Consider the following 15,296-nt stretch of genomic DNA (forward strand, 5'->3'; position numbering starts at 1 on the left):
AGTGAACCCATGATTCAATGAACACATACAGTGAAAGTGATCCTGGTGTCTCCATCAGTAACCAGAAACCAGCTGTGGAAGTCCACATGGCATCGATTATCAATAGAAACTAGCCTCGCCATGAAGAATGGTGAAATATGAAGACGGTGATGTCATGAGTTTATATGAGGCAGTTCAGCAGATCAAAGGGATCATTTACACCCGTCACCTTCCTACAACTGGAAAGACTTTAGACTATAATAATAATAAATAATAATAAAGACTATAATCCTTAAACATGGAAACATTTTGTGATAGACCTGGAGCATCCAGACTAGAGACCTGGAGCATCTAGACTAGAGACCTGGAGCATTCAGAGACTAGAGACCTGGAGCATCCAGACTAGAGACCTGGAGCATCTAGACTAGAGACCTGGAGCATTCAGAGACTAGAGACCTGGAGCATCCAGACTAGAGACCTGGAGCATCCAGACTAGAGACCTGGAGCATTCAGACTAGAGACCTGGAGCATCCAGACTAGAGACCTGGAGCATCCAGACTAGAGACCTGGAGCATTCAGAGACTAGAGACCTGGAGCATCCAGACTAGAGACCTGGAGCATTCAGAGACTAGAGACCTGGAGCATCCAGACTAGAGACCTGGAGCATTCAGAGACTAGAGACCTGGAGCATCCAGACTAGAGACCTGGAGCATCCAGACTAGAGACCTGGAGCATCCAGACTAGAGACCTGGAGCATTCAGAGACTAGAGACCTGGAGCATCCAGACTAGAGACCTGGAGCATCCAGACTAGAGACCTGGAGCATCCAGACTAGAGACCTGGAGCATTCAGAGACTAGAGACCTGGAGCATCCAGACTAGAGACCTGGAGCATTCAGAGACTAGAGACCTGGAGCATCCAGACTAGAGACCTGGAGCATTCAGACTAGAGACCTGGAGCATCCAGAGACTAGAGACCTGGAGCATCCAGACTAGAGACCTGGAGCATCTAGACTAGAGACCTGGAGCATTCAGAGACTAGAGACCTGGAGCATCCAGACTAGAGACCTGGAGCATTCAGACTAGAGACCTGGAGCATTCAGACTAGAGACCTGGAGCATCCAGACTAGAGACCTGGAGCATTCAGACTAGAGACCTGGAGCATCCAGACTAGAGACCTGGAGCATTCAGACTAGAGACCTGGAGCATCCAGACTAGAGACCTGGAGCATTCAGACTAGAGTTCCTTCCTCAGCAGTTTACATAACAGAAATATCACCAAATAATTAGTTGCAGAAATCAAACTGTGAAGGGTTGAATGTATCCAGGGTAAATGCAGCTCATCTCAGTGGTTAGGGTTCTGGTTCTTTGCAGACCAGCAGGTTAGGGTTCTGGTTCTTTGCAGACCAGCAGGTTAGGGTTCGGGTTCTTTGCAGACCAGCAGGTTAGGGTTCGGGTTCTTTGCAGACCAGCAGGTTAGGGTTAGGGTTCTTTGCAGACCAGCAGGTTAGGGTTAGGGTTCTTGGCAGACCAGCAGGTTAGGGTTCGGGTTCTTGGCAGACCAGCAGGTTAGGGTTAGGGTTCTTTGCAGACCAGCAGGTTTCAGGACCAGAGCTTTGTGTGTTTTGTCTTTCTGAGCCAGCCTGGCAGCAGGAGGAGGAGGATCAGTTACCAGCTGGGTGAGACTGATGAGCTTTTACAGATGAGGGTTCCTCCATTTCTGAACCTGCAGATGATTTAAGAGCAGCAGAAAATATGTAAAAAAAATGTGTCCTCATATTGTGTTTATTTATCAAATATGTAACAGTTACTTTATTTAGCTTTAGTACAAAATAATGCATCGTTTACTAAAACCACATTGTTTCTCCTTGTTTCCCTGAGAACAGGCTAAATTAATTTAAAACGGTCCCACATTAAAGTTGAACATCCTATAAAGTGGAGAGGAAATAATCCAGACAAGGTGAGTCTGCATCATCAGCTCCCTCCTGCTGCTCATTTATTAGTTACAGCTGCACAATTTCACTTTTACAAGATTCGGTTTTCCATCATTTAGTTTGTTTTTTGTACAGCCAAGCCTGTAAATTATATTATATATTATATTAACCGCTTGTCTTTGACCAGATTGTCCCATCTTCATTGGAGCTACATAGAAACAGTCTGTACATCTGAAAAACACATTTTGATTATTGAACATAATTCTTCATTAAAATGTTCTTTTTACTTGATTGCTATTACTTTTTTCAAGGTACAATTTTTAAAACAATTGAAATATGAATAAACATAATCCACAGACAGAAGTACCAGGAGCCTTTCCCTTTGTTTGTGTTTTAGTATATGCAGGCTTTCTGGATGTGGAGAGCTTCTCTTTAATGCTAGTTTAATGTTAGCTGCATCATATAATCCACCTTGAGATCCTGAAAGAAGAACACAAAACTTTCAAGACTGCCAACATCCCTTTAACAGCTTGATGCATTGATAAATCTGATCCCATCTTTTTGTTATTGTCAGAGCAGCATTTCAGCTGTACTGTAGTTGTGAATGCAGATTGGTTTGAAAAGTCCTCCACACCACATAACAATAACTTATTAAACCACATATAAAGTTACCAATTGTGAATTATGGACAGTATTGCAAACCGGCTTATTATTGTGGCACAGAACAATGATGGAATCCTACGGATGGTCTGAAGTAAAATATACAGTAAAACTACTAATACTGGTGCTGTTCCTTCATTTCTGGGGCAAACTCTGAAAGTGTATTTGTGGTGCTGACATTAGCAGAGCTTCACTCCAGAGGATATTGGTGACAGATGCTGGTGGAGTAAAAAATCAGTAATGGTTCCATGAGCTGAGTGACCTAGTAACATCACTCAGTGGAACCACAGCTTCCCGTGGTGAAGGTCACTCATCCACTGGTTTGCTGCAGGCGTTGTGGCTCCCTGTGTGAAAAACATCAATGACAATGAATATCTCTTGTTTCAGTTCTGCCTCATCGATGATGCCGTGTAACGAGGGAATGATCTACAATTCATTTAACATCTTGTTTAATGTCATATTAAACACACCCTGCAGGAGATCAGTCTGGGAATTAATTCACTACTCCTGTCTCTTTCTACCCAGGGGACAATAATACAAACTAAAGAGCATAATAATGATTCATCTCTTCATCTTTCTTTGACCTTTGGCAGTGAAGGCCAAGTGCATTTACTGTGGTGTGTTTAAGAGCCCCTCAGCTCCACCAATCACAGTTAACTGTGCCAGCAGCTGCATGCTGGTTGCCATGCAGCTGCTGGCACAGTTCATATATTAACTATTTCAGAGTCACCGGAAACGACAATAAGCCTTGCTCACGTTCTGATGTTAACTTTTAGGTTAGAAATGCATTACATGCATGCATGCAAGACTTTCTTCTAATGTATAAAAAATGTTTTGGTGTGCTCAGTGTGAGCAGGAACATCAGGCTGTCTCTGTAATCATGGGAAGTTTCTTATTCTTATGTGTTAAAGTGGCTTTTAGCAATATTTATATGATTACAAAATAAAATGACAATGTGAAAGTGTATCTGTAGTGATGACCATCTTAACAGTTCTTCAAAGTGTGTTTCAGCTCACAACTTTACTGTTCACTCTCAATGTTCTCATAGAGCCGTTTTCACAATATAAGTTCCAACCATTTCCCCCTCGTCACAGAGACAGCTGCTCCTTGGCGTCACCTTTAAACTACGACACTCCACTATGGTCGAAGTTTTAAGCAACTCATGGTTACAGGTAAGTGAGTTTGTTAACATACATACTGGAAACTTTGACACACAGGATACAAGTCAAGGGTCAAGGGTCAGTTTCAGACATGGAGGGCCTCGGCAGCGTGTCTGTATCTGAAGACCTGGAAGGAGAGAAGACCCAGAACACGACCTGCTCGGCAGAAAACAGCAGGCAGACACAGTTAGAGACAAGGTGGGGAATATAGTTACATTAAGGAAAGCTTTAATGTTGTGAGATGTTGTCAGTGCAGAGTATTATACCAGAAGCACTCTTCCCTCAGAGTATTGTTGGAGTGTTGGAGTCTGACTGAGGCCTGCAGCAGCTGCAGCAGACGGGTTAACAGGAGGTTAACGCTGGAAGACTAATCCATGTTGACATGAAGACAATCTGCTCAGCAGCTGACCCGCAGCACTGCAGCATGATGAGGCTTTGATGCAGGTCATCTGATCAAAGAGGTGGAGGATTTTTCAGATTTTCATCAAATCACTCGACACAGAGTCATCTGACCTGAAACAACAGGCTGTGTATTTTTATTGAAACATACTTTTTTTACTCACCAATCTGGCTGAAGTATCACATTCCAGCTAGCTAAAACAAAGAATTTCCTTTTTTATATATATTAATCCCTTGAGGGTTTTGATTAAAAAGCATCACATTGTATCAGGAGCATTATATTTTCTTAGAACTTTAAAAAAAAAAACCCATTCTGAGTACAGATGCTTTTACAAAGAGATGATCTCATTCCCTCACCTGCTGAAGACACCATGTGGTCCTATTCAGTCTGAGCTCATCTCTGGTTTTATTCATACTGATGAACCCATCAGGGGCAAAATGCATAAAACCTGTTTGGCATTTATCATCCTATTAGTAAAAGACCCTTATGAAGCAGAACCATGAAGACAGGCTGGGCCTTGCCCACTCTAGGAGCCGGACCCGTCTGGTGGCCTTGGTCCTTGGGGCCTGACGGGGCTCAGCAAGAAGAAGAAGACATATCCGCCCTGTGGGCCACCGCTCAGAGTCGGGCATGGAGTCGGTGCAGTGGGCCCATTCACAGCCAGCTACCAGCTCTCTCAGACATACAGCAGGTGTGTTGATCTCAGTCTTCCATCCAGGTGCATCATATACACACCATGATCACAGTCACATGAATATTAAGTAGCCATGTGGAACAAACGGGCTCTTCACAGTATGATTCCATCAGACCTCATATCTACACGGGTTTTATGCTCACCAGAATGTTTCTGGTGCTCACAGGAAACCAAAGTTTCATTCTATTTTCACCATGTCCGTCTATGGGTAGGTGTCAGTCTGATGATCTACGATGTTAAAAGTGAATACGTAGCTATGCCATTCAGAAAGTTATACATTTGTTTATTGTGTTATTAACAGGGACCGACAGTCCACTATTATCCGTCATTATTATTTATAAATAACTGTCAAGGAAGGATCCTTGACTTTGGGATACAGTCTAACCTTTAGAGGCATCTCCTCTTACATTTACAGATCATTCCTTGTGTCTTCTAGTGTGTTGGTCGTTATTAAACCCAGCTCCTTTGGCTTCCTTGACAGCCATTTTTTGTTTTTGTTTCCAAGGGCTATCTTATGCTCGCTGAGTTCTCCATCTGCCATCCAATGAAGACACCCCGAGTCCGCAACTGAGTTCCTGATCTCACCACCCTGATACCAGCTTTCTGAGAACCCCACCTCGTAAAACCTTCTTCAGAGCCTTCCTATTCATTTCTGCAGCATATCTTCCTCATGTCCCACAGAAGCAACCAAAAGAAACCTTGATTTTGCTCATTTTATTTAATGGACTTGTAGCATGACTGCTGTTGAATAAAAGCCAATAATTATCTTATATCTTATAATTATTGAATCTAATATACAAGCCGTCACATTTACCCATACTCCCTCCACTAATCTATAAATCTTGTATTACTAGAAGCTTCTTTTTGTGAACTTTGAAGTTGACTTGTGAACCTGATGAACTTGTGTATAAAGAGGTTTTTCACATTCAGTCAGCTGTATGAAGCATCAGTCATTGTCTCCCCCTGTGAGGGATTTAGCCTCAGTGATTTCAAAGAGCTTGTGATCTCTGAGACGGTTCAGTCAAGGAGACGACACGTCGACATCCATCAGGATCTGTCGTCACAATGAGCAGGAACATTCCAAAGCTGGCCTTATTCACCAAAAGTCCTGTTTCTGTTGACGGATCTACTGTTTGGTAAATTAACAAACACAGGTGCTTTGGAAAGTTGGTCTGTTTAACGAAGCAGTCACAGGAAGTTTAGAGAAACAGTTTGATGGTAGAAAGGCGACTGACTGGTAACTGACTGGCGTCAGTGCTGAAGCTGACTCAGCTGTGTTTTGTGTTTGCAGCTAATTAGGATGACAAACATGGTAAATACTTAATCGGGTTATATTAGCATGTAAGCATTGTCATTTTGGACATGTTAGCAATCTAATGTTAGCATATAGGTCAAAACACTACTGTGGATCAGGACAGCCTTGTAGTGCTATTATAAAAGCCTGGACTAATGGGACAGAGTCCCAGAGGGACACGTTACAGGGACCAGAGGCAGGTAAACTATCAGCTGTCTCCTCTCCTCTGGTGACCTGGTTCCACTCACTGGGTTCACTGGGAGGAGGCCTGGGTTCACTGGGAGGAGGCCTGGGTTCACTGGGAGTAGGCCTGGGTTCACTGGGAGGAGGCCTGAGTTCACTGGGAGTAGGCCTGGGTTCACTGGGAGGAGGCCTGGGTTCACTGGGAGGAGGCCTGGGTTCACTGGGAGGAGGACTGGGTTCACTGGGAGTAGGCCTGGGTTCACTGGGAGGAGGCCTGGGTTCACTGGGAGGAGGCCTGGGTTCACTGGGAGTAGGCCTGGGTTCACTGGGAGGAGGCCTGAGTTCACTGGGAGTAGGCCTGGGTTCACTGGGAGTAGGACTGGGTTCACTGGGTTCACTGGGAGTAGGACTGGGTTCACTGGTAGGAGGCCTGGGTTCACTGGGAGTAGGCCTGGGTTCACTGGGAGTAGGCCTGGGTTCACTGGGAGGAGGCCTGGGTTCACTGGGAGGAGGACTGGGTTCACTGGGAGTAGGCCTGGGTTCACTGGGAGGAGGCCAGAGTTCACTGGGAGGAGGCCTGAGTTCACTGGGAGGAGGCCTGGGTTCACTGGGAGGAGGACTGGGTTCACTGGGAGGAGGCCTGAGTTCACTGGGAGTAGGCCTGGGTTCACTGGGAGGAGGACTGGGTTCACTGGGAGTAGGCCTGGGTTCACTGAGAGGAGGCCTGAGTTCACTGGGAGGAGGCCTGAGTTCACTGGGAGTAGGCCTAGGACTGAGTCTGGGAAATAAGTCCAAATCTTTCACGACTCAAATCTAAGCATCATGATTGCTGAAGCTAATTGGATTATTTTTGTGTTTTGAAGACAAACAAGTTCAAAGATGCAGGTGGGCGTTCAAAGATTTGGGCCTGAAGGTATGAAAATAAAAATACACAGCAGAGCACCAAACTGAACAAAGTTAACTGAAGAATGTGAGGGTCCTCTGTGAGGGTCAGAGGGTCCTGTGAGGGTCCTCTGTGAGGGTCCTCTGTGAGGGTCAGAGGGTCAGAGGGTCCTCTGTGAGGGTCCTCTGTGAGGGTCAGAGGGTCCTCTGTGAGGGTCCTCTGTGAGGGTCAGAGGGTCCTCTGTGAAGGGCCTCGGGTCAGAGGGTCCTCTGTGAGGGTCCTCTGTGAGGGTCAGAGGGTCAGAGGGTCCTCTGTGAGGGTCAGAGGGTCCTCTGTGAAGGGCCTCGGGTCAGAGGGTCCTCTGTGAGGGTCCTCTGTGAGGGTCAGAGGGTCAGAGGGTCCTCTGTGAGGGTCAGAGGGTCCTCTGTGAAGGGCCTCGGGTCAGAGGGTCCTCTGTGAGGGTCCTCTGTGAGGGTCAGAGGGTCAGAGGGTCCTCTGTGAGGGTCCTCTGTGAGGGGCCTCTGTGAGGGGCCTCTGTAAGGGGGCCTCTGTGAGGGGCCTCTGTGAGGGGCCTCTGTAAGGGGGCCTCTGTGAGGGTCCTCTGTGAGGGTCAGAGGGTCAGAGGGGCTGTGAGTTAACGGGTCTAAAGGAGACCAGAGTCTCTGCTGAGCCCAGTTATCCTGTTAGCTGTTAGCATGATAACATGAGCCCAGTTATCCTGTTAGCTGTTAGCATGATAACATGAGCCCAGTTATCCTGTTAGCTGTTAGCATGATAACATGAGCCCAGTTATCCTGTTAGCTGTTAGCATGATAACATGAGCCCAGTTATCCTGTTAGCTGTTAGCATGATAACATGAGCCCAGTTATACTGTTAGCTGTTAGCATGATAACATGAGCCCAGTTATCCTGTTAGCTGTTAGCATGATAACATGAGCCCAGTTATCCTGTTAGCTGTTAGCATGATAACATGAGCCCAGTTATCCTGTTAGCTGTTAGCATGGTAACATGAGCCCAGTTATCCTGTTAGCTGTTAGCATGGTAACATGAGCCCAGTTATCCTGTTAGCTGTTAGCATGATAACATGAGCCCAGTTATCTTGTTAGCTGTTAGCATGATAACATGAGCCCAGTTATCTTGTTAGCTGTTAGCATGATAACATGAGCCCAGTTATCCTGTTAGCTGTTAGCATGATAACATGAGCCCAGTTATCCTGTTAGCTGTTAGCATGATCACATGAGCCCAGTTATCCTGTTAGCTGTTAGCATGATAACATGAGCCCAGTTATACTGTTAGCTGTTAGCATGATAACATGAGCCCAGTTATCCTGTTAGCTGTTAGCATGATAACATGAGCCCAGTTATCCTGTTAGCTGTTAGCATGATAACATGAGCCCAGTTATCCTGTTAGCTGTTAGCATGGTAACATGAGCCCAGTTATCCTGTTAGCTGTTAGCATGATAACATGAGCCCAGTTATCCTGTTAGCTGTTAGCATGGTAACATGAGCCCAGTTATCCTGTTAGCATGGTAACATGAGCCCAGTTATCCTGTTAGCATGATAACATGAGCCCAGTTATCCTGTTAGCTGTTAGCATGGTAACATGAGCCCAGTTATCCTGTTAGCTGTTAGCATGATAACATGAGCCCAGTTATCCTGTTAGCTGTTAGCATGATAACATGAGCCCAGTTATCCTGTTAGCTGTTAGCATGGTAACATGAGCCCAGTTATCCTGTTAGCATGGTAACATGAGCCCAGTTATCCTGTTAGCATGATAACATGAGCCCAGTTATCTTGTTAGCTGTTAGCATGATAACATGAGCCCAGTTATCTTGTTAGCTGTTAGCATGATAACATGAGCCCAGTTATCCTGTTAGCATGATAACATGAGCCCAGTTATCCTGTTAGCATGGTATCATGAGCCCAGTTATCCTGTTAGCATGGTAACATGAGCCCAGTTATCCTGTTAGCATGATAACATGAGCCCAGTTATCTTGTTAGCTGTTAGCATGATAACATGAGCCCAGTTATCTTGTTAGCTGTTAGCATGATAACATGAGCCCAGTTATCCTGTTAGCTGTTAGCATGGTAACATGAGCCCAGTTATCCTGTTAGCATGATAACATGAGCACAGCAGGACGTTCTTGCAGAGACGATGGGGAAGAATCTCTGCTGAAGCTTTTTGGAACATGAACAATTTTGTTTGGAGCTTGACTCGCATTGCATTTCTGGGTTGTAGCTGGCCGGCCAATCAGAAGAGCTGCTCAGAGCGGCGTCACGGAGGAAACCATCCAGTCCCCTTCGACAGCGCCGCTTGTTGCCAGGGATGTTTGTGCCCTGCAGGGGAAGAGGTGGAAGTAGAGCAGAAAATGTTCCGGAGAACTGACAGAATCTGCCACCTGAGAACAAACACACTCCCAGTGTGTTGTAGACGGACAATGTTCAGAATCAGCAGGTAAAACTGAGCTGGAGGACCCTGAAGAATTCATAGACACACAATTATAGTTTACTACAACAGTTATTTTTACCAACAGTTAATAAGTTAACATGTCATCCAAACTGCACTAATGCAACCAAAACACCTCACAGTCAACTCTTAAAACTCTTTCCACTCTGCTGTGTGATACTTGTTTTTATTTATTTTGAGAGGTTCAACCCTGATGCTGTGTAAAACATTAATAAAAATAAAATTGATACAATTCAGATTTTACATTTAAAAAGATGAGTTTATGAGTTTGAATAATAATAAATAATCTGTAAAATGAGAGTTTATTTTGATGTATTTTTCAGAGGGCATTTGATAATGTTTGTTCCTGTAAACTTAGCATATTATTCTTCAAGTTAAAGCTCATGTGTGAAGCATTTTGTAATGTATGAATGTAATGACATTTTACAAGACATTTTGAAGGCACCGAGAGGATTTATATGTTTGCTTCCTTCTTCCTTTTGTTCCTTTTCCATGTTTTGTGTGTCCTCTAACTCCACAAACATCAACCAAGAAATCAAATTACTGCGTTTGAAACGTCAAGTCTGTCTTGTGTTCTCTCTCTCACACTTCAGTCTGTAGATTGAACAATATTCTATTATGGGCTTCCATATACACATATTTGTAAACAAAGTTAAAACCCGAATGAAAACATTGTATTTGTACAGAAGAACTTCCATGTGACACAGATTCTGATTTCTTTTAGTGAATCATTTCATGTTAAAGTGTTAACAAGCTGAACCAGGTTCACTTACTTTGTGCAAAGGAATCCTGAACTTCCTGTAACCCAGCAGGGACGGCTCATAATTGGAGTCACCCTGCTGATTTTAATATTCTGGCTACTATTCACACTTCAAAGGCTGTTTAAAGTAGAGGAGGGGAGAAGGAAACAGGCTCACAGAGAGGAGACTCAGGATTTAACAAGCTAACTTCAGGTTAAAACCATAGACTGTATATAAATAAAAAAGATTTAAAAATTTTTTTTAATTTGAATAAAATGGAATTTGTATATAAACAAATAAACTGTCATTAAGTGAAAATACAATGAAAGGGTCAAAGTTATGAAATGAAACTTTATGAACACGTTGCCGTGGAAACGCATTTCTTTTCTTCTCTCCTGATGACGGCTCGCCTTGGAAACCAAAGGTAGCCACGCCCCAAATCATACTATTCTTCTATATCTATATCTATTTTTCTTCTAAATTGTACAATTATATCCACAATTAACATCAAATTGTGGCTGAGTGGTGTTTCCCCTGCTGGTAGGCCAGCAGACTGCAGCCACTAATGGACTTCTACTGGCTGTATATTATGAACGACACCAAAGCAAAGTGACGTTACAAAGTGTGTAAAGATTCTCTCTCCAGGTGGGTGAAGTAAACCAGGACTTTCCCTCAGTGTCAAAACAAAAGTCAGTTCATCTAATCTCTCAAGATTATAACCTCATATTCCTTTTGGCCCAGAAGTAAGTCACACTACATGACCTTTCAGTGGGACTGTATATAAAGATGGCCGCCATGGCCGCTGGTGGCAGGCTGCAGGTGAGAAGCCTCATGATGAGCCAAACTAAAACTAAAACAGGAGAGGGGAAATACGCTTTTCTCAAAGAAGGTTTCAGTCCTGTTAGGTTGTTCTTATCATGTTTGTTCAAGTGAACAAAACAACTGATGCATTTTAATTCATTTGATTTTATAAAACTGGGGTATGATATCAAGATTGTAAGCTGTAATTGACTTTTGGCAGAAAATCAATATCACAGACTTCAAATAACATCACCAGAACAGAATTACAGTGACCATTTCAAGGACATTTTGGCTTCACTTCTATGATCTTTGGTGGGATTTGTAAAGGCCGGACAAACTCAAACAGGCTCAGACAAGCAAGGACTCTCTGCCAGGATGTTTAATCACACACAGACTGAAGAATGAATGTATGTTACCTAAATAATCAAATATAGTTGTTTAGCTGTGAGTAAATATCCCACACAGACTGAAGAATGAATGTATGTTACCTAAATAATCACATATAGTTGTTTAGCTGTGAGTAAATATCCCACACAGACTGAAGAATGAATGTATGTTACCTAAATAATCACATATAGTTGTTTAGCTGTGAGTAAATATCCCACACAGAGCTGTTCACCACAACAGATATTTATAGTATATATTATTACAGATATTTTGGTCTTGAACTGATTCATGGAGGTGGAGGAGGGAGGAGGTGGAGGAGGGAGGGAGGAGGGAGGTGGAGGGAGGTGGAGGGAGGAGGGAGGAGGAGGAGGAGGTGGAGGAGGGAGGAGGAGGGAGGTGGAGGGAGGTGGAGGGAGGTGGAGGGAGGTGGAGGTGGAGGAGGAGGTGGAGGAGGGAGGTGGAGGGAGGTGGAGGGAGGAGGAGGGAGGAGGAGGTGGAGGAGGGAGGTGGAGGGAGGTGGAGGGAGGTGGAGGTGGAGGAGGGGAGGAGGAGGAGGAGGAGGGAGGAGGAGGTGGAGGAGGGAGGTGGAGGTGGAGGAGGAGGAGGGAGGAGGAGGGAGGAGGAGGTGGAGGAGGGAGGTGGAGGGAGGTGGAGGGAGGTGGAGGAGGGAGGGGAGGAGGGTGGAGGAGGGAGGTGGAGGGAGGTGGAGGTGGAGGAGAGAGGAGGAGGGAGGAGAAGGTGGAGGGAGGTGGAGGAGAGAGGAGGAGGGAGGAGAAGGTGGAGGGAGGTGGAGGGAGGTGGAGGTGGAGGAGGGAGGAGGAGGGAGGAGGAGGTGGAGGGAGGTGGAGGGAGGAGGAGGGAGGAGGAGGGAGGTGGAGGTGGAGGAGGGAGGAGGAGGGAGGTGGAGGTGGAGGAGGGAGGAGGAGGGAGGAGGAGGTGGAGGAGGGAGGTGGAGGGAGGAGGAGGTGGAGGAGGGAGGAGGAGGGAGGAGGAGGTGGAGGGAGGTGGAGGTGGAGGAGGGAGGAGGAGGGAGGTGGAGGGAGGTGGAGGGAGGAGAGGGAGGAGGAGGTGGAGGAGGGAGGTGGAGGTGGAGGAGGAGGAGGAGGAGAGGAGGAGGAGGGAGGAGGAGGTGGAGGAGGGAGGAGGAGGGAGGTGGAGGAGGTGGAGGTGGAGGAGGGAGGAGGAGGGGAGGAGGAGGTGGAGGAGGGAGGTGGAGGGAGGTGGAGGAGGAGGAGGAGGTGGAGGAGGGAGGTGGAGGGAGGTGGAGGTGGAGGAGGAGGAGGAGAGGTGGAGGGAGGTGGAGGAGAGAGGAGGAGGAGGAGAAGGTGGAGGAGGTGGAGGGAGGTGGAGGTGGAGGAGGGAGGAGGAGGGAGGAGGAGGTGGAGGGAGGTGGAGGGTGGAGGAGGGGGGAGGAGGGAGGTGGAGGTGGAGGAGGTGGAGGAGGTGGTGGAGGGAGGTGGAGGGAGGTGGGGAGGTGGAGGAGGAGGAGGGAGTGGTGGGGGTGGTGGGAGGAGGAGGTGGAGGAGGGAGGAGGGGAGGAGGTGGAGGGGGAGGAGGGTGGAGGAGGGAGGTGGAGGGAGGTGGAGGGAGGAGGGAGGAGGAGGGAGGAGAGAGGAGGGAGGTGGAGGGTTCTGACTCGTAGGTGCCAAGGCAGAGATGACTATTTGACTATTTGACTATTTGACTATTTGACTATTTGACTATTTTTATTAGTCATTTTGATTTCTTGTGTGTCATATTTCTCTTTTTTAAACAACTTGAATTTTAAGTTTTGGACGTCGTTTTCCATTAATTACTCTCCTGGTTTGTTTCTTTAATGGTGTTTATAAAAACACCAAGCCGCTGTTGTGATGTATGATTTAGTTTTTTTATGATTATTGTGACCATATCTTATGATAAAGATTCCTACATTAGTCCCACAGTGGGGAAACTCAACCTCTGCATGTAACCAGTGAACTCACCATGAGGAGCAGTCAGCAGCTGTGTTGGTTTGCTGCCTTGCTCAATAACAATAAGGCACCTACTTATTATTATTTCATTTGTTCATATGGCACTTATTAAACATGCCTCATGGAAATCATACAACAACAACAACAACAACAACAACAACAACAACAAAAGGTCGCAAATAAAATTATAGTTTTGAAAACTATATATTTGCAATAAAAGGCAATGCAAAGTAAAAAGCTATCATTCTTTTTAATCAATGTTGCGCATCATCTTTAATTGAATTATAAGAATCAGATATCTAAATTAAATTCTGATCATCCGACTGACAGCTGACAGGGACGAGGGGGGGGTAGTTATATATGTTATACTATACAAAACAATTATAAAATCAAATAAGAATTCATGAACACATTTACTGGTATTTCTCTACCAAACGTCCCTGTAGCTATAATGTCTTCAGCCGGCTCTAAATGCTCTCTGGACTGGTTCGCTCCCCTTCAGGAACACATGACATGACATTACATTACATGACATTACATTACATTACATTTAGCTCACTGGCGTTAACATGTTACAGGTGGAACTCATTCACAACACAATGCACAGATACAATCAGCCGGATTGTGCGTAAGGCAACAACATTTGCGTGTTGGTTGAAAATTAATAACAACTTGAACTCCAGCAAGTTCAAATCCCCAGCAGCTCATGCTGCAAGCTAAAGAAAGAAGCTTTGCTAATCCCACAAAGCTTCATAGTGACGGTGCTCTTATGTAGCATGACTCAACAGTTGCACTAATGTCGTGGTTTAACAGAGCTCAGCTATCATGTAGTCTGTTTAAATGTTAGTCTGTCCAGCAAGCATGCTAAGGTTGGTTCCAGTGATGGCATAATACAGGGCAATGTTACGCAGCGTAATGCTAACGTAGCCTAATGCTAACGCAGCATAATGCTAACGTAGCCTAATGACTCGATCCAGAAGCTAACAGGAGATGTTATTATTATTATTACATTATTGTTAATGTTGACTCACAGAGCATCCCACTGGGTACCATTCCTCTTTAATTACACAACGTCTAAAGGGAAAAGGGGAACATGCCACGTACCTGTGCACATTGTTGGGTGTCACCACAATAAAGAATGAGACAATAACGATGTTTCTTTGTTTACTGTATGTATAAATAGACTACAGCTTTACAGGACATACTGTAAGAGATGAGAGCAGCTGTCAGCTTGTTTTCTTTGGATTATTTCATGCTACCTTGTGTCTAAAACAAGGGCAATTATTCATTCCACACCACATTTAAGGAGTTTTAACTTCCTGCTTTAATAACAACTTGGGATGCTGAGCCAGAATGTGTTTAACCTTCCTGTTATGTTCGTTTCTCAGGAACAGCAATAATGTTTGTGGGTCAATCTGACCTGTGGCATGTTTAATTATACAAAACTGAAAAAAAATTCCAATGAGTATTGTTTATATTTCATTAATAACTCCATTACTAACCAGTTCAATTAATATTTAGTGCAACAGTGTTCTTAACCTCTCACAGATCATGGTTCAGGATAATTCACTCGTTTTTAATTTTAAAAAAATGCACATTTTATCTTTTTTTCTGTACATTGGAAAGACCTTCATATAAAATACAATAGTTTTACATCACATGGATTTTTTTAAAATTTAGTTTTACATTTTTTTCAATATATTTTTATAAAAAAATACCTTTTAACTATTTTTTTTTAGATTTTTAAACTTTGAAATAGGTCAATTTGAG

General features: G+C 44.7%; 1 protein-coding gene across 1 annotated transcript; it reads left to right on the top strand.

Moving 5' to 3' along the window:
* Window positions 1–6,200: 6,200 nt before the first annotated feature.
* LOC131978693 (uncharacterized) lies at window positions 6,201–7,118 on the top strand. Its single transcript, XM_059342404.1, has one exon. It carries the CDS (start codon window positions 6,201–6,203, stop codon window positions 7,116–7,118), a length of 918 nt encoding a protein of 305 aa, XP_059198387.1.
* The last annotated feature ends 8,178 nt before the right edge of the window (window positions 7,119–15,296 follow it).

Source organism: Centropristis striata, chromosome 10, assembly GCF_030273125.1.
Source record: "Centropristis striata isolate RG_2023a ecotype Rhode Island chromosome 10, C.striata_1.0, whole genome shotgun sequence".
Taxonomy (NCBI): Eukaryota; Metazoa; Chordata; class Actinopteri; order Perciformes; family Serranidae; genus Centropristis; species Centropristis striata.

Bases quoted from the DNA above. Each gene is read 5' to 3' on its own strand.
- LOC131978693 (XM_059342404.1), top strand. From the start codon at position 6,201: ATGTTAGCATATAGGTCAAAACACTACTGTGGATCAGGACAGCCTTGT.